We start from the raw sequence: 21672 nt of genomic DNA, 5'->3' as shown, positions 1-21672 counted from the left end.
AAGTATATGATAAATATGTGCAGTGAGTTTACTGTATAATATAGAGCCAGGCTATAGGGTCATAAAACTTAAATGTGGTTTTTTGTTTGCAAGTACTTAGGGGTACAGTATCTATATTTGTTCTCTTTTAGTTTGACTTTTGTACTGGCAGTTTTTTTCTATTACGAGTTGAATAACCATATAATTTTGTTGATACGTCAATAAGAGTACTTCGACCACACCACTGAAAATGACTGCCACAGTTGCAGTTGAAACGTTTGGAGATTGTTAACAAAGAATACCACGAAAAAACCCGGAAACCGGAATTCGTACAATCCTTTTAGTCTTTTTGAATTCCATGAAAAATATTTTGTTTTATGTTCTTGCGGATGATTTAAAAACCTTTTAACAATCCCAGTCTACATACAAAGCTAATACTGATAAAGAATTCCCATTGCTTCTTGGGCCCAGCAAAAATGCAAAAATATTTATTCTCAAAAATCGATGAAATCGTCTACTCTTCTCGAGCCAAAATTTATTTATTTATTCTCAAACAGGTAAAAACTTCATTACATGAAAATAATAATTTGTATAACAAGTGTCAATACAGTCTAAGAGCAAATCATAAATAGAATTCTAATATCTGAATACAATTACATTGTATCTAGAAGTAGCTACTACACAAAGCCCAATGGAAGGAACAAACACAAAGAAAGTTATTCTAAGCTTGAAAAGTTTACAAAGTTGATATCTGACATTAACAGGAAGTTATTATTTCGATTATTGTAATGATAGTAACAGTTATTTGTTGATACATATGGTACATCACAGAACTGAATAAGTCTTGTTCTTTTGGGAATTCTCGGTTAAAGATTCAAGATTGGGGCAGTTATATTTATATATTTTGTAGCACATCAACACTATACTTGCCAGTCTTCTAAATTCTAGACTGGTTATTTTAAATTCATTTCGTAGTGCTACTGATCTAGATAACTGTATTATAGTCCAGGTATACTTTATAATTTTTGTAATATAAATGTCTCAGAAATCTGTTTTGAATTTTTCTGATCTATTTTTATGGAAAGGATGCCACATTAAAAGGCCCATATTCAAATTTAGGTCTGACCAAATTATGTGTAATAATCGCTTTAATGTCATTGAAATGTGCACTTTGTCTCATTAATAATACCATAATTCGTAGTGCCTGAGATGCCATGTAATCCAAATGTGGTTTATACGAATTGGCCAATACGTGATGAAAATCCGTAACTAAAGTATTTAAAAACACTTTCTTGTGAGATTTTCACTAAACAGTTAGTGAAAGTGTTTTCTGAATATGTTTGTGACTTTATAGTATATACCTTTGACAGTCTCTACAAACAAAGACAAATCAGACGTAAAAAACAAAAATTATATCACTCATCGCATTTCTGTTGCCAAGTAACGAGTGGTATTGTCTGTACGAATTCAATCAGAACAGCTAAATAAAAGACTAAGTACCGGGTCTAATAATACCATATAAAACCATCCACATAAAAATAATGATTAGACCTTCTATGAATATCTAACTTCTCACTCAGAGTATGACAGCCGTATCGACATTCTGTAACTATTTCGTTTTATTACGTCATTCGAATCGACTTCGTATATACTATACCTCAGTAACATACAAAAAAACGGGAATCCCCAATTGAGGATAAAAAAGTGGCGGCGGATATCAACAATGTTCAAACACAACTGAAATAATTAACAAAAAAAAGTACTTCAACTCGTATGTCGAAGAATCAACCACAAGACGACTGGAAAAAGTACAACGCAGAAGAAAGAATAACAAAAAACAAATCATAAGAGGAAATAGCCAGAAAACAACCATTAAATGAGTCACAAAGCTCATTACTTTACTCAAGGATAGACTGTGAGATAATAGCGGATATTCTCTGTGCAGATTTAACAAAACATTTTCCTGAAGCCAAATGTGAATCAATAGCCCCAAGGCAGCCCAACACTCATCCTTCAAGGTGACAACTTTCCACGACCACTTCAGAACGGTGATAAATTCAGATATTTGGCCGGAGGGAGCGTGCATCAGCAAGGATTACTTCAGTTCAAGTTCAGCTACCAAGCAGAACAGCGCATATGGCTAATGAGATCTTGCCGAAACGTGATGTTTTTATCGACCTTTTTTTGGGTATTTGTTACCTTCCACAATCTGAAAAATATAAAAATTATAATGGAGAACTTTATACAAGTGTTGAAGGGCTAAATTTTAAGTTTACCCCGATAAGTTTCTGCGTAAAAATCGAAGTATTTTTCACAAAGAAAAATCTTCTTTTTATCAGTAACTTGTCGTATTTAACAATTTTGCCTATCAAAAAAATATTTAGAAATAATACTTATCTTTTACGTTTCGGAGGCCAAAATCTGCCTCCGTCTTCAGAAATGAATAAAAAACTCGAATATATTCGCAGTTATTCTTTTTTTTGATATCGCCACTATCCAAAGTTTTCTTCAAGATGGGTAGCCAAGTACGGTCTATTTCTAAGGAGCTATTCGAGACACGATTCTCTCCAGACATGAGAATATACGCTGATTCTTTTAGCTTACGTATCTTAGAATGAGGCTCATTGGTATTCATTCTTGTCCTATTCCATTCCACCCGATGTTCACCGTCTGATTTTAAAATGTGTTCTGATAATTTTGATCCTGTCAATTGTCTATTTTTTATATAATCTCGATGTTCCTTCTCACGCACTTTCAATGGTCTTGAGGTTTCACCAATGTAACTTTTACCACAAGAACAAGGTATTTTATAAATCCAATTTTTTGTTTTTTCTTCAGTGTTGTTGGGTTTTGTATGTGTGAGTATAGATCTCAGTGTATTTTTTGTTTTGAAAGTAGTTCTAACATCATACCTATTTCCAATTCGTCTTATTTTTCAGATAGTTTAAGAATGTAAGGTATAACGTTAGTTGTGAAAGGTGTCGGTGGATATTGAGTCGGTAATTGTTTAGTTGGATGTTGTTGAATTTGTGAAGCTGTTTGTAAGTTCGTTTGGTTTTCAATTCACTCTTTATTTTCTATTGCATTTATCGTTGAATTTATGAACGAATCTGGATAAGCGTTATCTTTCAAAACAGATTTAATTAATGATATTTTTTTATTGAGATTTTCAATTGAATTGCATATCGTTTTAGCTCTTTTGTAAAGGCAATTAATTATACCTTTTTTAACACTCGCATGATGATTTAATGTATAGTGAAGATATCTATTTGTATGTGTTTTCTTCCGATAAACATTTGTATCAAATTGATCTGATGACGGAGGCAGATTTTGGCCTCCGAAACGTAAAAGATAAGTATTATTTCTAAATAATTTTTTTGATAGGCACAATTGTTAAATACGACAAGTTACTGATAAATAGAAGATTTTTCTTTGTGAAAAATACTTTGATTTTTACACAGTAACTTATCGGGGTAAACTTGAAAGTTTGCCCTTCTACACTTGTATAAAGTTCTCCATTATAATTTTTATATTTTTCAGATTGTGGAAAGTAACAAATACCCAAAAAAAAGGTCGATAAAAAACTGATTTTCTTTTTCTCCACAAAAATGACTTTCGTTGTGATAATGTCAAAGACGAATGGATGTATACCTGGGATGACACTTCAGCATGTAACACCATCCATGAATGACTAATCCAAAACCACAACTTAAATCTTTCCTAGTGAAATCACTTGAGAGGATACTGGACGGACACATGATAATAATAATAATAAATGAATTTGACAGCAGAAATAACACGATATAATTTATAGAAAAAAAATACAAACTTGTCAATAGGATACAAGATTGAACAGAGTTCATTCTTCCTCTTGCAACAACCATCACGAGAGTTGTTTTATATGCATACCCCCTGAAAAATCACCATTATAACTTAAATTCTGTTATTCATCCCAAAAAACAAATCTGTTTATATAGGGATTTCAACTGAATTGAAAATATATATTAAAACAACAAAACTTAACAAACGCTTATCAAACCGAAAAATCGACAGATTCACCTTTACATAACCTTGTAGAGAAAATCATTCGATCCCTCCAATATTGTGTTGACCATAATTCTCGATATAGAAGGAGCATTTGACAATCCACTACCTAAACCTATAGGATCAGCCTTAGCTGAAGAAGGTATAGAAAAACCACAACTGGCTAGATCTACGCCATGCTCCTAAATAAAACAGCAACTGTGACTCTTCAAAACAGAGTACTATCTATCCCCCCCTACTGATAGTCTGACATCCTTGACAGGAGAAAATAGAATAAAGAAAATAACATTTGTCTAATTTCTACTAAGTTTATTATTTGTTAGGACCGCTTTCAGTTTATTTCTACAAAATAAATAGGACATCAATCGAAAAAACTTGACAAAAGAAAAGTAGATCTGCAAGCTTATACAGGTAACCTAGTCATCCTGGCAAAGATCGCATCAGGAAAAGTAGCCTGCAAAGAAGCTGAACGTTGTTCACAGTTGGTGCTAGAGAGAGCATATGTCTGTAAACTGCAATGCTGGAATATCTTCTAGTAGGAAGAGAAATTTGGATGATTTATTCAATAATATACTTGAATACTTTTCTTTGTGAGGATTTTTCCATTTCTTTCATGTCTTTTGTCTCCATACTTATTATCATTTTTTAACTGTTCAATCTTCAATCATGTGTGTGCTGTCATTGTTCATGTTTTTTCTATATGTTACATTCATCCTCGCATTTTATTAACTTGTTACAAAATCTACTGCTGTTAGTTAATGAAGTGAAATAAAGTGTTGTTTTTTTATTGAAAAATAAGTAAGGAACACTTTGACAATTTTGTAGTAACAGGATACCATGGTTGTTTAGGCAAATAGTTCTTTATTTTTGAAGTACATGCAATTAGTTGTCTTTATGTTAATACATTTGATTCAGAAGTATCCATATTGTGTGTATGGTGTAATTTTTTGGCAGCTGTATTTGTAAAGAGCATACTCTAAATGAAAGGAAATACATTTTTGGCATTTCTATGACGAAAATTAAAGAAAATGAAGGATTGTACAAAATTTCGACAATGTCCGTTTATATATGACTTCTCCGACCCAAGTATATGTTTTTAGAGTACTTCTTGACTTCTCCAGAAAAAATATTTTTTAGTTATTAAGCAAAGTTCGTTATAGAAACTTATTAGAAAACCTGAATTCAAACACCACGTGAATAAATCTGAATTAAAAACTATCAATGTTACTCCAAAGATTCATTTTATATTTTTTATTGATATATCAGAAAAGATATACACAAAAAGAGTTCTGAAACCATACAGGAGTATATTTCAGCTCCAATTCTAACAAAATGAACTTTTGTTGGAAGAGAACAGAGCAACATCCTAAATTACAAATATTTACAATTGTGTACAACACTAATTTGGCAATCTATCATAACACTATTCAATTATATATGTTTTACATGATTCAAAAAGTATGACGCAAGACAATACAGAACTTACCCTAAAAAAATTAAATAACTGCATTTCATTAACTTATAATCACAATGTTTTAAGAATTCACTATTTATAAATATATACAAATACCTATATTATTTTTATACTATATTTACAACTAAACCGGACGTTCCTGCTCACTTAAAGTGAAAACAGGCCGCTTTTCTCAAACTGGTTTTCCTAGTGTGTTTTCAAAACAAGATATTCCTCAACTTATGGGAATTCGTCAATAAAATTTGCTGTGATTCATTTGATGCTGCAGAGTTGGTATTCAGAATGCTCATAATGAATATTTGAACTTCGATCATTTTCGAGATATAATTCGATAAAATTTTAATATAGCACTGAACAAGTTATTCTAAGTTTTGCATTAGAATCAGTTAAAATGAATGTCGAACAGATTAGAAATGAAGCAAATTTTAAAAGAAGGAACCTGTTTCCACTTTGTTCAATTTTTTTGAACACCTTGCATTCCACATATTCTATATATAGGGGCACACCACATCCTAAAAACATGTCACATCAACAAACCCATAAAAATTGAGGAAAACAGGTAATATTGAAAGTATATGAAGGATTTGTTGCACCAGTTTCTCATTCGACCACCAAACTTCGACTAATAACCAGTGCGCTTAGGTAGAAAATAAAACATTGTGATGTTTATTATGCAACTTGCCTCTAAATTTGTTACCAAATATGTCTAAACACAAACAATCAATATTACTTTCTGTTATGAACTATTTTTTTTTATATTCTCTACATGTCAGGGATTATTTTCAACTTACAATGTATCAAGTCCCTAAAGAAGTAATGAGTACATGAAGGTAAAAGGGCTTTCCTACTTGACAATGTGTTTAGAGATTAATTAATTTTTTGTTTATGAATGATGTAATTAGAATGATCAACAGTGAAATTAATAGTAAAAAAATTTTGTTCACATGAATAATTCTACCTAAAGATATGTAATGGAATCGGCGGATACTTGATGAAATCCATAATATTCAAGAAACACTTCATTTTGAAATTTTCACTGAACACTTTCACAAAAACCAACACTTGTTTAGCTATACAATAGCTTCTTCGAGTGTGTATATACACGCCTGGACACGCCTGAAGAGGCTATTGTACTGCGAAACAAGTGTCGCGTTTTTGTTAAACTATTTAGTGAAAAATCTCACAATGAAGTGTTTTTGAATACTACCTCAACACTATAGGTGATCACCTAGTTTTTAGGATGCAATGTGAATAATATTCCCTCAACCTTTATATTAAAACTTTCCCATTTGTATGAAAAACCAAAACCATTCTTTCAGTAATTTAGTTCCCAAATATCCTCTCTTTGAGTTCACTCCATTTTGTGTTCAACACTAATTCCTCAATAATACAATGGACCAGTAATGAACTACTATACTTCTGAAGTTGAAAGTATAGGAAAAAATCTCAATATAAACAAGTGAAGGCGGCTTCCACTTCCGTGATTCTGAAAAAAAAAAAGTTTATTGAAAAAATATTTTTTAAGTATTCTGATTACAATTGGCGCAACTTGAAGTTACAGAAAAAATAATAGCACACCTATAATAAATACCTGAAAGAATTTCTACTGAATAATAGTCTTTGTAATTACTGCAATTGATTTTTCTATTTTGACTTGGGGGGTCTGAACCGTGGCTTCAATCTAATTTTGAAACGAGATGAATTATATCCCATTCACAAAAAACTATTCTTGAAAGAAAAACGGAAACTAAAAAAATTCATATTTGGAAAATTGAATCAAGTTCACTAAAATGGAGTTTACTGATTTTAAACAAGTCCTCCAATCTCCAACACCTTCCCTTGGTACACCTATATTTATTATCACTTGAAAATACTCACAAATTAGGAAGAAGCAAATCTGAAGCTCTAATTCTTCATATTCTGCATCAGCTCCCGCCTAGCTTTCTTTTTTCTACAGTCCGGACAGAACCACTGACCCTTTGGGGGAACCATAATGCCGACACACTCAAAATGAAACCATTCGATTGCACAGTCAGAAGCATCGCAACCTATCATCTCAGATACCTCGTCATAAGGACATTGGCAATAACAGTAGAGCTGCGGTTGAGCAGGTTTTGGCGGTAGTACAGCTTGCTCCTCTGAACTGGAGTCATTTGAGTCACTATCACTATCTTTTTCGTCAGGACCGCGGCTCAGCAGCCGTATGGGGGGGATGGTAGGTCTTGGCCTTGGCCTTTGGACTCTAAAATCACTGAGGTGAGTACCCGTTCGAATTGAGATAGGTTCAACTGTAGGTTGGGGTAGAGGCGCTGGTTCTTGAGGAATTGTTTTAATGGTTATTGGTGGAACAACCATAGGTGACGTCGGAGTCTGGGGTACCTGTAATTACATTTGAACTTTTCATTTCATCATTGAAACTGAAGTGAATATTTAACGATACTGTAACATCGACCTCTTAAGTTGAAACAAAACATATTTCTGTAATTTTTATGCACACACTTTGTTATATTCATTTTCCTTATCAGCATGCTGAGTTATATATGTCCAACATTATGTTTATTTTATTACATCATCTAATTATATTGCAACTTATTTTATTTTTATTCTAAAATTCACTGAAATCAACATTTTTACAATTTGTAATGTTTTAAAATTAAATATGTATTGAGAAATTATACCATTAAATTCCATGAATACATGAGCACTCTAAAAAATAGAGGTCATAGATTGTTAAAATATTGCAATATGAATTGCCAGTTTGAAAAACCCGTTTTTTTAAATTTATTTCACATCCAATTATATTGTCTAAGATTTATTAATTGTATTGTATATGAAAAAGTCATTGGGACAACATAAATCTGTCATGAATGCAAACGTTTCAGCTCCAACTGCTGTTTTAACATCATTATTAGTAAAATTTGCAACAAAAAACAGTTCTACCTGTGCAACATATGAACTCCAATTTTTATGCCCAATTGGAAAATTTGACATCGGAACAACCAGAAACTACATCTACTGCCTGTGTTAATACATTGGTGATTTATATACAATATAACAATATTTTATAAAGTATCGTACAGCACATATTTCATTTTCTCATTCAACAGTTAATTTTGTAATGACTTTGGACGGTAGCCTGGTGGGTTGACAAGGGTAATTTTCAAGGGTGATCCACTTCACATGCTTTAAACTCAAATCTCAATTTTCGACCTATTCACCAAAGCTCAATATTTCTTAATCCTTTTGTTTGTGATGAATTATTATCTCTTCTTCGAAGAAAATTGAAGAATAAGTCTTCTTCAGGGCCTGATGACATCCCAATGTTCATTATCAAGAAGTCACTCAGTTACATCATCGAACCATTAACTTACCCGATAAATATTTCATTTCTGACAGGGTGTTTTCCAAGCAATCTGAAACTTGGCAAATTTGTACCAATCAAATAAACTATTAATGGAAAATTACAGACCCGTTACCGTGCCTTCTAGCTTTTCAAAAATTTTTGAGTATGCTTTTATGGAACGACTGATGAAATTTACTGAAAGTAATGCTCTGATCTCTGTAAATCAACATGGATTTTGCCAAATGAAGTCGACTTACAGTTGGAATCTTTTGTGATTTCAGCAGGGCGTTTGACTGCGTTCAGCATGATATTCTATTTTATAAACTATATTCCTCTGGCATCCGAGGTGTTGCTCTTGATTGGATAATATCTTTTGTGAGTAATCGTCAACAATATGTCAGTATTAAGACTAATGATGAACATTCTAGAACGGCTGAATCAAACAGTCTTGATATAAATATGGGAGTTCCCCAAGGCTCAGTACTTGGGCCCATTCTGTTCCTTTTTTATATCAACGAAATTGACACTTTAGCTAAAGATGCACACTTTGTTATTTACGCGGATGATACATCCATACTGATCTCGAATAAAACAGATGATATTATTGCTGAGGAGTGTGAGCGAGTAACATAACTTCATGGTGTAGCGCAAATTCACTTTTCTTTAATACTGAGAAAACATATATTATGAGGTATCATCACGTTCAGAAAAATATTTCTAATATAACAGTTAAGTAGTGTTAGCAATAAAAAATTAAGTTACACTGACAAAGCAACATTTTTAGGCATCTGTTTAAAATCTGTTTTTCCGTTAATCAGCTGTTGCCCCCATACGAACGACAACTCTCAAAAGTTGAGAGACTTGTGCGAGCTAAGGTCTAACGAGGTCTTACATTTTAACGTGTGATTCCTAACATAATTGCAGAATCATCCCAGCTTCAACTAGATAAATTCTCTCGAGAAAAATATCTGGTCGAGACAGGAATCGAACCCACGATCTTCCGATCGTGAGTCGGGCGCACTACCACCGCGGCCAATTCCACATCACAATTGATGATTGTGTAAACTGGAAATCCCACTGTAATAATCTGATTAGAAAGTTAAATTCTCTTTGTTTTGTGTTTCAACAGCTCAATGTGAACAATTACTCATGTTATATCATGCTCATGTGGCTTCAAAAATACGATATGGGATCCTCCTTTGGGGTTGATCCATACTAGCACAAGATGTTTTCTCGGTACAAAAAAAGATTCTGCGACTCATTGCTAGGGTAACCTGTACATACTCATGCAGAAATATCTTTTCCCACTTCAGACTTTTAACAACAGCAAGTTTATTTATTTTAGAGCTATGCATTTATGTATTTAATAATAGAAAATACTTTACTTTGAATGTCAATATTCACAGCATTAATACCAGGCAAAATAAAGACAAATGTTGTATTCCATTTTATAAGTACAAGGTGACAGAAAACTCTGCTTGTTACCTGGAACCAAAACTTTTTAATAATCTTCCACAAGAGATTAGGGAAACAGGGTGCCTGAGAAAATGTATATTTCTATTAAAAAGATTTTCAATCAACAAAAATCCCTACATGATACAGGAGTTCCTTTTGAAGTAGCGCTGCAAACATTCTTATGTATATGTAGATTATGTATATGTGTGCGTGTATCTGTGCATACGTGTGTATATATAAATGAAAGTTATATATTTCAATTTTATTATAAACGTGACTATTTACTGTCTTATTTTAATAACATGTATTACTTTTACTATTATTACATATGCTATTTTCTATGTACCTGACGATTTCTATACGTGTTCAATCATGTCAAAAGAAAAATAAAGATGGTTCGAACTGCAATGCTGGACGATCAATTTTCACTTCCCATCGTCCAACCCGTGTTAGGAATTACATGTTAAAAGGTAAGATCTCGTTAGTCCTTACCTCGCACTAGTTTCGACTTTTAAGATTTGTCGTTGGTAAGGGGGCGACAGCTGGTTAACGGAAAAAAGATTTTAACAGATAAACAGATTTTTTTGATCTCTGCTTTTGTACAATCTTCCTTCATGAGTATAAGAAACCAAGGTAAATGATACTATTTCGTGCAGATATCTGCTATTTTATAGTCTACAAAAAAGTATCATTGCTGGTTTTTAATTCAGGTTGATTCATAGAATCTCTTATGGTTTCTTGTGTTGTAATAGATGAGGTATTTAAGGAATAAAAAAAATTCTGTAATATCTGCTTCATCATGAATTTCCCAAGAAACCATTTTCCCAGTTTTGTTATATAATGTCTATTTTCATGATAATTGTTATTTCTCAGTGTGTAATTACACTGCAGCACATGATTGTTTCTTTTTAGTGTGCAACTTCTTGAATAATGTTGATTTATTTTCATACATCTTTAGATATTTCAGTAGAAATGATGTATCCAGACAGCTGTTACATGCATAGCCCCCAGTATGAATGGATCAAAGTATATTTTTGTGTTCTAGTGGTTTAATAAGTAATGTACTGATTAATCCGTAATGTGATTTCTCAGTCCATAGTACAACTATATTTCGTTAAGTGAAATTTGTTATTCTGAAGAGCTGTACTCACCAATTCATTACTATCTGAATAAGGTTTCACAAGAGAGTACACTGAACATTTTCGTTTGATTATTAGCACATTCGGTGAGCCCTTTCCTATGATGATCTGTTAGAAATAGTATTTTTCGTTTATCTGATGTGAAGTTATTAGAGGAAATATGAACTTGGGACTCAATTGGCTTGGGAGATATGTCCTTCCTTATGTCCACTACTTGACCTCTCAAATCATTCATTTTGCTGTCTGTTTTTAAAGACATGGATGCATTCGTGTAGTCTGTGTACCAATTTGTTGCATATTTTTTGGTTTTGTCTGAATACCAATTGTACAGGTAGACTTTGTATATTGTATGTATTGTATTTTCTGAAAGATTTTCAATGGACATCTCAAAAATCCTTTTTTTTCAATAAAATCTTTTTTGGAGTCCTGTACTACACTTGAAAAGCAAATTATCTCATCTTTCAGGAATTTAATTTTTTTGAAATATGCATTTTCTTATACATAACTATCTCTTCTCTATAGTTTTCACTTTTGATTTATGTTAGAGTTTTAGTACATGGGATGTATCTTCTCCGGTTGGGGCTTTGTTCACGAGATAGAGCTGTTTGAAGGAGCTAAGATGGAGGTTTCATATATGTAATGTAGCCATGTTGAAATTAATTGAAACCCAGACACTTTGTTGTCTGGGTAGGATCTTTCCTGAACTGACTAGAGGTAATACCTCAAAACCGGGGTGTACAGGTGACCTACTTGAATAATTTCAGCATGGTCCTGTTGCTGGTTGAACGAGGAACATCTGCTAGACTAACCTTTGTGAGGTATCTTGTTTAAATGTCTATCGGATATAATTCAATATCCAGCGTGGTATTAGCCGGGGAAGTAGTTGATTTCCGACAGACATTTACCAGATCTTATTGTGTAGGTAGTTGGGAGAGATGAATGGAATGTTTCAAAATTTTATTTGAAATATTTTTTTTTATAGTTTTCACTTTTGATTTCTGATAAAATATTGCATTCACTTGTGCTTCACGAAAAAACGACTTAAGCATGTTCATGGCTTATCTTATAAAATGAATAGAGGGTTGGCGAACTGGAACTTAGTGGTTCACATTAAACTTCAGGAAAATTATTTTTTTTTCAAATTGAGTTTTTGTTTGGTGATCTAATGTACATACATGTAGATACATCTTTTTGAGTATACTTTCAACATATTCTTCATTTTTTCCAACAATAGTTTTCCTGGGTTTCCTTCCGACAACTTCAGCCTGTCTTCTTTTTTTGCCTGAGATGTTGAAGGTTGTCATTTCCAAAGTCAATATGTGTATAGAGTTTAAGTTTTTCTTGACCTTTATTTACAGCAGAAAATACGTCTTCCTTAATACAGGATTTGGTTGCAGAGCTGCATCCCTCCTCCAAAAAACTAATATTAGGAATATCTGTCTCACGACACCTTAGTATGTCTTTTTATTTTGGAAACAGTATGTATTATCCACAAAAAATATTAAAATCAATTTATTACCACCTCAACATATAGTACACATCAGTCTTACTTCATTTCCCTTCCAATACCTAATCCAGCCCTCACACAAAATTCTATTATTTTCAATAGCAGCAAGTTATTTAATTACCTTCACATGAATTTAAGACGAATTCATAATGAAAAGAAATTCAGAAAAATGGCTATCAATTTTCATTACGTAGCATTGTACACACATCGGAAAAGTCTAGGGATATTTTTATAACATACTAAATATCATAAAAATAAATGCATGAGGTCATTTAATTTCGATTAAATTGGTACACTCGACCACACTGTAGATTTCTATGGGTTGAACAAAGCCTGCAAAAACGGTAACTAATCTTTTATCAAGTTTTTTACAAACTATAGGTTTTCGGCTAAAATGAATAATCTGAAAGTGTCGAGTTTGTACATTCTATGCAGTTCTTGCTCAGCAATTAAATTGGAAATATTGTGCTTTAACATGGAACGCCATCACTTACCATTGGCTGAGATGAATAAAGCTGTAGGGCTTCTACAAGGTGGCATGCGACAAAATGATGTAGCTCTTCGTTTGGGGGTCTCCCAAAGTGTTATCAGTTTACCTGTGGCGGCGTTTCCGTGAAACTGGCAGTCCAGCCGAATAACATCCAGGGCGAGGACGCGCTACAACTGCAGTTCAAGACCGATTTTTGGTCTTAACCGCAAGAAGACAACCGACAATCACAGCACCTGTGTTGGTTAACGTGTTGCAGCAGACGCACCAGGTAACCATTGGTCGTGATACTGTCAGGAATCGACTGCATGAAGCAGATCTCCACAACAGAAGGCCACTTAGATGTCCACCTTTGTCGAGAGGCAATCGCGGTAGAAGATTAGAGTGGTGTCAAGAACATCAAAACTGGGATGCAAATGATTGGGCCACAGTTTTGTTTACAGACGAATCCAGATTTGGATTTCATCCAGATTCTCGTCGAGTAAGACTGTGGAGACGACCTGGAAATGATGAACGTTTGAGACACGTCCAGGAAGTCCACACATACAGAGGTGGTACAGTAATGCTATGGGGCGGAATCATGATCGGCGGCAGAACCGATCTCTTTTTTCCAAATCGCTCCCTCACAGCTCGACAGTACCTCGACACCATTCTTCTACCTATCGTCCGTCCGTTTGCTGGTGCTGTTGGTGAAAACTTCCACCTAATGCACGATAATGCTCGTCCACATGTCGCGCGTCTAGTGACTGACTGGCTCACCAATGAAGGAGTTGATGTATTGTAATGGCCAGCACAATCACCGGACCTGAATCCCATCGAGCATGTGTGGGACATGCTTCAACGAAGAATTACTCCGCATATGGGGAACATTCACACTACGTTTCAATTGAGAGAGCTTTTAATCGCTGAATGGGCAAATGTACCTCAACAAGACATTGACAATCTCATTTTGTCGATGCACGATAGATGTAGGGCCGTAATAAACCAGCGTGGAGGCCATACTTTGTACTGTTTCCAATTTTTTTTTGTATTATGATTTTTTTTCCGGGTGCCAAAGAAGAGCCATATTTTTTTTTAGTTTTGCTTATATGCGCACTCAGTATTTTTGACCATTTAATGAATTTTGTTGTAAGTTACATTCGTTTAATAATCACCCGTCAACTTTTTTTTTTCCCTAAAGCGATCTAAAAAAAACTATTGCCATTTTTAACAATATCCCTAGACTTTTCCGATGTGTGTATATTTACATTTATTCTATATTCATATGTTCATGTACTTATATTTGTATCTGTTCAACTGAGCTTAATATTGTTCTGTCCATATACGCTGCTCTTGTTTCAAAGCATTGTTTTTATACACGTTTTACTTTACCAGACTTTGCCAATAAGATGTTCAAATCTTGGGTAATAAAGCATATTTTGAGATTTCATTTGGAATCTTCCTATTTGTTTGTTTCCCATTTTTTCGGGTGTATTCTTATAGACATTGATCCTTTAGCCGTTAATGATTTTATTAATCAGTACACTAATTTTACATTCAAGAGGAGTTCATTTTCTAATAACATAGCATATTTTTTATCTTTTTCTTGAATGAATGGCTTCAGAATATTAATTTCTTTTGTCATAGGCTGATGAATTAATCACTAATTAATTTGAAATATTTTGCGTCTAAAGACTAGCTTTGAGTTTGAGGCAGCTTATCACTATTTTCACAACAAATAATAAGTGTTTCATCTATTGTCATATGATTATTCATACATTCCATACAACTTCTGTGGAAAACATTTCCATAAGTAATCAATCACACTGCAACTTCAACTCTTTGTTTTGCCCAACATTTAAAAGATTTTTAAGGCACATCTTCACATGACTTCTCGCGGGCAGCCATATTTGAATAGTCAATAACGTTTGATATAAAAAACATCCAGTTTCAACTACTGACAACAATCAACCTCCTCTCTTTGAAGTTTCCATGCCTCAAAAAAAGGATGACTGGGAGGTCCCCAAGAAAGTTATCATAGCACCGGCAGTTGAATGAACGATTAAAGCATTTCAGTGTTTGTTTGAAGGTTGTTGGCACTGTTTCATGGTGGTAATTCATTGAAAACAACAAGTCACTCAAAAATAAATTAAAAACTTCAAATATTGCTCATTTGCTTTCGTCAAACTTTTTTGATTTGATAATTGTTGTCTTGATATTTTAAAGTTCAAAACTAAAAACAAGTATTGTTTTTTAACTCCATTACCACAAATAAAACGTTTCATAAGGACTCTGTGAAATGGACCGTTATGTGAATATCCTTTTTTTACTGGAAAACTACTCACCTCTGTTTTTCTCCACTTGGAAACGTGCTGAGGTACCTTATCTTGATCTTCATCACTGGAATAACCATAAAATTTATTAGGTACTCTCCTTCGCTTTGATGCCCGTAAACTAGAATCACTTGAATCTTGTCTGGAGAAAGCTGCTTCAGTCTGAACCTTTGGATAAGACAACGGCAAACTTGGAGCAACAGTGACAGTAGACTGGTTTTGGACTGGGGAATTTCTCGATATTGTCAAGGTTATCGGAGCCACAGATGGGGTTTGTTGATAGTGTAATTGCTGATGTTGATGAAACTGCTGATAATAAGGTGGTATCGGAATATCCGGTGATATCACACTGGTTGTCATCATCTACAAAAATAAAAAACAGTCCTATTGGTCATAATCAATTCGCATAATTGGAGATATTAGGAGTAGTAATTTTACAAATATGTCAGACTGATACGGTTATGTGGAAAATCTCATATATTTATTACTTAATCACTCAAGATTGTCTAATTTGGTTACGGTTTCAAATTAAGTTTCACAAATATCACGATAAACCAATTTCGAATTAATTCATTCCAATTACAATGATTAGTAAAAATACTGGAAGAACAAAATAATAATAATAGAAAAAAAATAATCTTTTATGAAGACAATATATGGAAAAATAGAGAATAAAAATATATCAAGAAAAAATGGAATACAATATTGTGTAAAACAAGACTTGTCATAATAGCACCATCTGGAAGCTGGGACCAAAATTAAGAGGAAAAAGAAGTGTTTTCTTTTATTAACTGCGTTAGCTACTATAGTCTATTTCAAAAGAGTGTAGAGTAATAAATCATGAAGTGTCATAAAATTTGCCTAAATTTCGTTGCCGTCCATGGGCGTAGGCAAATCTTAGGATTATTAAACTTAATAATTAAAGTAAATTAAAAATTACAGACATAGATAATAATAAAAGGCCATTTTTGGGAAGTAATTTGGTCTAAAACTAAGTACCTACATGTATTTAGGTAAGTAAAATTTCTTAAAAAAAGATTAAGATTAATTTTAGTGGTTCTTGTAAACTTATTTAATATGCAATTTGGGTTCATATACTTGAGCATGATTTCTCAAAAAAGGGTTAACACTTAGTTCCGAGGTGCCATGTCATTATAATAATCCCTTTTTGACCCTGCCCACCAATCATGCAATACCTATTAAACCCAGGTAATTAAGAAAAAGGGTTTAAATATATTGTAATGGTGTCTTAAACATTCGAGTTATAATAGTAATTGTTACTACACCAATTAAACGTACAGTGATATTGTGATATAGAAATAGTGAAAAAGTTATAAAATGGGGACATTTACTCCAAAGAAAAGAAGTGTAAAAAATTCTCCGCTATCTGTTTGCTAAAAAGTTATAATTTTAAATGTATATGATTGCATAAAACACGATCACCCTAGTTTGTCTGTGCAAGAAAGTGTTGAGCGATGTGCCCGAATGACTGGAATTGGACAGTCCACGATTTTTAAATTATTGCGAGAAATAAAGATATCAGGCCAGGTAAGTCCATGCAAGAGAAAATCAGGAAGACCAATAAAAATCTTAGATGAAGACACCAAATGTGACATTCGAAGAAAAGTTCATTCGTTTTATTTTAAAAAGGAAATACCCACTCTTGAAAAAATATTTATCGAGATAAGCCAAGATAACGATATTCCTTTGATATCCAGAAAACTTTTATGGAAAACTTTAAAAAGTATGAATTTTGCCTGGGAAAAGTACAATCGAAAGGCACTATTACTGGAAAGTGATGAAATTGTTTGCTGGAGACGAAAATATTTGACAACTATAAAGCAGTACCGCAGAGAGCAAAAGAAAATTTTTTATCTTGATGAGACGTGGATAAACGAAGGTTATATAGTCAAAAAAATGTGGCAAGATAAAAATATAACAAGTTCTCGCCAAGCTTTCATAGAAGGCCTTTCGACGGGTATTAAAGTGCCTTCGGGAAAAGGGAAGAGGCTTATAATTGCTCACATTGGAAGCAAAGACGGATTTTTAAAAGAAGGTTTGTTAAGCTTTGAGTCGTGCCGGACGGGAGATTATCATGAGGACATGAATTCGGATGTCTTCGAAGACTACTTCGGGGAAATGTTAAAATTTCTTTCAGCTGATTCGGTCGTGGTTATGGATAATGCAAGCTACCATTCAAGGCGCTTAGAGAATTTTATTTTATTTTATTTAATATCGTTTAATGTCTTAAGAACTAACATCTTGTTGACAAACACTTTGTAACTCTAATGCGTGTTACCATACGATAGATGCAATATATGAAATAGGGAATAAGCTTTTTTCCATTGGCAGGTACTTATTAAACACTAAGTTACAATGTAAATAATACTAAGTTCAGATCATAGATGAGGGAGAGAGTATCTTATAAATATGTATAAATTAAGTTTTTATGTATAAATAAAATTGTCTTAAAAAATTAAAATTGTAAGATAAAATTAAATTAAAATTAAAATAAGATTAAAATTAGAGTTACACTTGTATAGATAAAATTAATATTGTATAAATAAAATTAATGTTGTATAAATAAAGTTGTCAATAGAATTAAAATTTGTATAAATAAAATTATTTCGTCATGAGTTTAGTTAATCATCGTAATATTCTGTCAAGTTATAATAAACCTTGTCGATGAGATGATTTTTTAGGTTTTTCCTGAATATTTCATAACTTTCAGATACTCTTATGGACAAAGGTACCTTGTTGAATATTTTTAAACCATTGTAAATAACAGAATTTTTTATTAAAGTCGAGTTTGGTTTTGTAGTTCTAAGCTGATCAACCTGTCGTGTATCATATGCTATGTTACCTTCAGTATATTTGAACTTGTTTTTGTATATTAGGCTTGCTGTTTCTAGAATGAATATCGACGTCAGGGTTAATATTTTAGTCTTTTTGAATAACGGCCTACAAGATTCTGTCCATTGGGCTTTGCAAATGTATCTAACTGCCCTTTTTTGTATTACAAAGATAGAATCGAATAACTGGGATGTGCATGCTCCCCAGAACGCTATTCCGTATCTCAAATGTGCATCTACCAATGCATAGTATGCACATTTGGCCGCCTGGAATCCCAATTCATTTGAAACCACTCTGAGAGCATAACATCCTGAGGCAATTTTTTTTTTTAAGGTTTGTTATGTGGTCCTCAAATTTTAGTCTACCATCTATTTGAAGCCCCAAGAATTTCGTAGATGGGTTATCTTCAATCATGGTTTCCCCTAGAAATAGTTCTGCTAGGGTACACTTGAAAGTGACTACTTTGGTTTTTTTTGTGTTGAATGCTAAAAGATTATCATCACACCACTGTTTTACTGTCTTGAGATCACCCTCCACGTTGCTCTGCAGGGTGTTTATATTCTTTTCATGCCACAGAATTGTGGTGTCGTCGGCAAACATTGTGAACCTTCCCTTGATATTTATGTATGCCAGATCATTTATGTAGAGGAGGAAAAGGATAGGGCCCAAGATTGATCCTTGGGGTACTCCACACTTGATATCTAGTATAGAAGAGTGTGTCGATGTCCTGACAAATTGACTTCTTCCTGCTAGATAAGAGCACATCCAATTATATTCCATGCCTTTAAATCCATAATGATGAAGCTTCTGTAGCAGTATTCCATGATTGACGCAGTCAAAAGCTTTCGACAAATCACAGAATACCGCAACCAGAGCTTCCCCATCATTCATGTTTTTATAGGCCATTTCTAAAAAATTAAAAATCGCATCATTTGTGCCCTTTTTTTGTTGAAAACCAAATTGATGATCACTAATTATTTTGTTGGCCTCTAAAAATTTTATTATTCTATACTTGACTAATTTTTCAATTATTTTGGCCAGGGTAGGAATTAAACAAATTGGTCTCAAATTACTTGGGTCTCTTTGATCTCCTCCTTTGGATAGCGGTATGACTACCGCCGTTTTGAGAAAATGAGGGAAATTTCCTGTTGAAAATGAGTGATTTATAAGGTACCAACTTCAGCTTGGAGAAAGCAAGAACTTATTAACTGGCTGTCAAAAAAAGGTATTCAGTTTGAGACGAATTCAGTAAAGAAGGAACTACTAGCCATAGTAAAACAACATAAATCTCGCTTCATGAAATATGCCGTAGAAGATGTAGCAGAAAAGTATAAAGTAACTGTGCTGCGCCTACCGCCATATCATTGCGAATTAAATCCTATAGAACTTATATGGGCACAAGTTAAAGGATATGTTGCAAGGCACAATACCACATTTAAAATGAAAGATGTCAAGGTATTGTTTGATCAAGCCATTATGGAAATCACATCAGAAAACTGGCAAAAAGCAATCCAGCATGTTTTAAAAGAGGAAGATAAAATGTGGGAACTGGACAACTTGGTCGATCAGGTGGTTGACCCTATAATTATAACACCAGGGGATGATGACAGTTCTTCGGATGAAGACTATACTGATGTAGAATAATTTAATTGAATTGTAAATATACTGTAGCGGGATAAGCAATCTGGACAGAGACCAGTGTATCAGTGACAGTGACACTTTTGCTTAGGTTAGGGTTTAGAATTAAGGGTAGTCTGAATAATTATTTTCTCGGAAGGTTCTCGAAAATTGTACCTAGTAATCTCTAGAACATTCAATTAGGGTATAAATAGAGTGTTGTTAAACGTTAAGGGAAGTTCACAGTTTTAGTATTGTTCAAGTGTCAAATTGTAATAACGTATCCAGTAAAGTTCTTGTCGTTTTTGTGAATAAATTGATTTAAAGTCCCCACAAGTAAAGTTCGTAAAGTTCGTTCGTGTGTGTTTGTGAGTATTTCCCGATTTCGGTTCGTATATATTTTATTGTTACATTTTATATTTTTTTAATAACACTGTTCTGCTGTATTAAATTTTTATTTCCTTTAATATAATTTTTATGAATGCATATTCTTTTGGCAATTATCCCACTAGCGCGCCTCTGGCTCAGTATTTATCCGTCGATAACAATGGACAAATCCCTTAAAACAGGGTGATACCTACCTGCTCTTTATGAAACGACATAATTTTGCAATGCGGACTAGGGAAGTGACAGAATTTATTGACGGATCACCCTGTAGCGCTTTTGAATACTTAATGAGATTTTATTACTCTACACTCTTTTGAAATAGACTATAGCAAAAATTGGCTTAAGTTTTTCTTCTAGAAGTACAAGGCATTTACAAACTCATGCTGGAGATTTTAATCATTGTAACTATGGCAAATACTCTCCCCTGTCTAGAGTTGCTACTGGTGGTAATAGAGTCGATCTGGACTTCATCTCACCAAACAAAACTATAGATTTTGAATTACGCTCTCTCAAACATTATTTACACATGAAAATTAACATTGACTTCCTCAATTCTTGAATCTTCATATCCTCATTGTTCATTAAATATTTACCTATGATGCACTGTTTGGAACCTTTGGTATAGTAATGAATATTACTGGAGTGTTTTCCCAACACCAAACCGTTATTTTAACATATTATTTTGTCAATGTTACTTTTTATCTATCAGTTAGTTTCACTTTTGGCAAGTAAGTCAGGATGTAATTATGTCTGTATTCATATAATTTATTGTGAAAATCTGTTGAACTTAATTGGGTGTTACCTGTTAATTAATCAAATCAAATTAAATATATTGTTTCCCCATTGATTTGAGGTAAATAATGTCAGAGTTATAGTTGTCAAATGAAATGTTTCATTTTGGGTGACTCAAAAGAGTATGTTAAAGATGAGTTCTAACATTTATACTAATAAATACATCTAATAAATAGTACTTTTCATGGTGTTTGTGGTCATACTCCTCTGAAACGGTTCGATCAATTTATATGAATTTGTTTTTGTGTGTATTTGTTAGGTGTGAGAATAGATCATATAGTAT

The 21672-nt window shown here is 33.3% G+C and overlaps 1 protein-coding gene across 2 annotated transcripts in view; it reads right to left on the bottom strand.

Moving 5' to 3' along the window:
• Positions 1-5259: 5259 nt before the first annotated feature.
• MESR4 (Misexpression suppressor of ras 4) overlaps positions 5260-21672 on the bottom strand; it is a 37843-nt gene continuing 21430 nt past the window's right edge. For both annotated transcript variants that reach the window (XM_023163924.2, XM_023163926.2), the window contains 3 exons: positions 15753-16103; positions 7376-7876; positions 5260-6983 (listed from right to left, as the gene is read on the bottom strand). In XM_023163924.2, the coding sequence (XP_023019692.2) occupies positions 7403-7876; positions 15753-16103 (825 nt within the window). In that variant the 3' untranslated portion in view covers positions 5260-6983; positions 7376-7402. The remainder of the gene's footprint in view (positions 6984-7375; positions 7877-15752; positions 16104-21672) is intronic.

The sequence above is a fragment of the Leptinotarsa decemlineata genome, unplaced genomic scaffold, assembly GCF_025532065.1.
Source record: "Leptinotarsa decemlineata unplaced genomic scaffold, Ldec_3_MD MMD2_tig00001019_RagTag_RagTag, whole genome shotgun sequence".
In the NCBI taxonomy this organism is placed as follows: Eukaryota; Metazoa; Arthropoda; class Insecta; order Coleoptera; family Chrysomelidae; genus Leptinotarsa; species Leptinotarsa decemlineata.
Note: the sequence above shows the minus strand (reverse complement) of the source record. Positions and strands in the feature narration are given on the sequence as shown.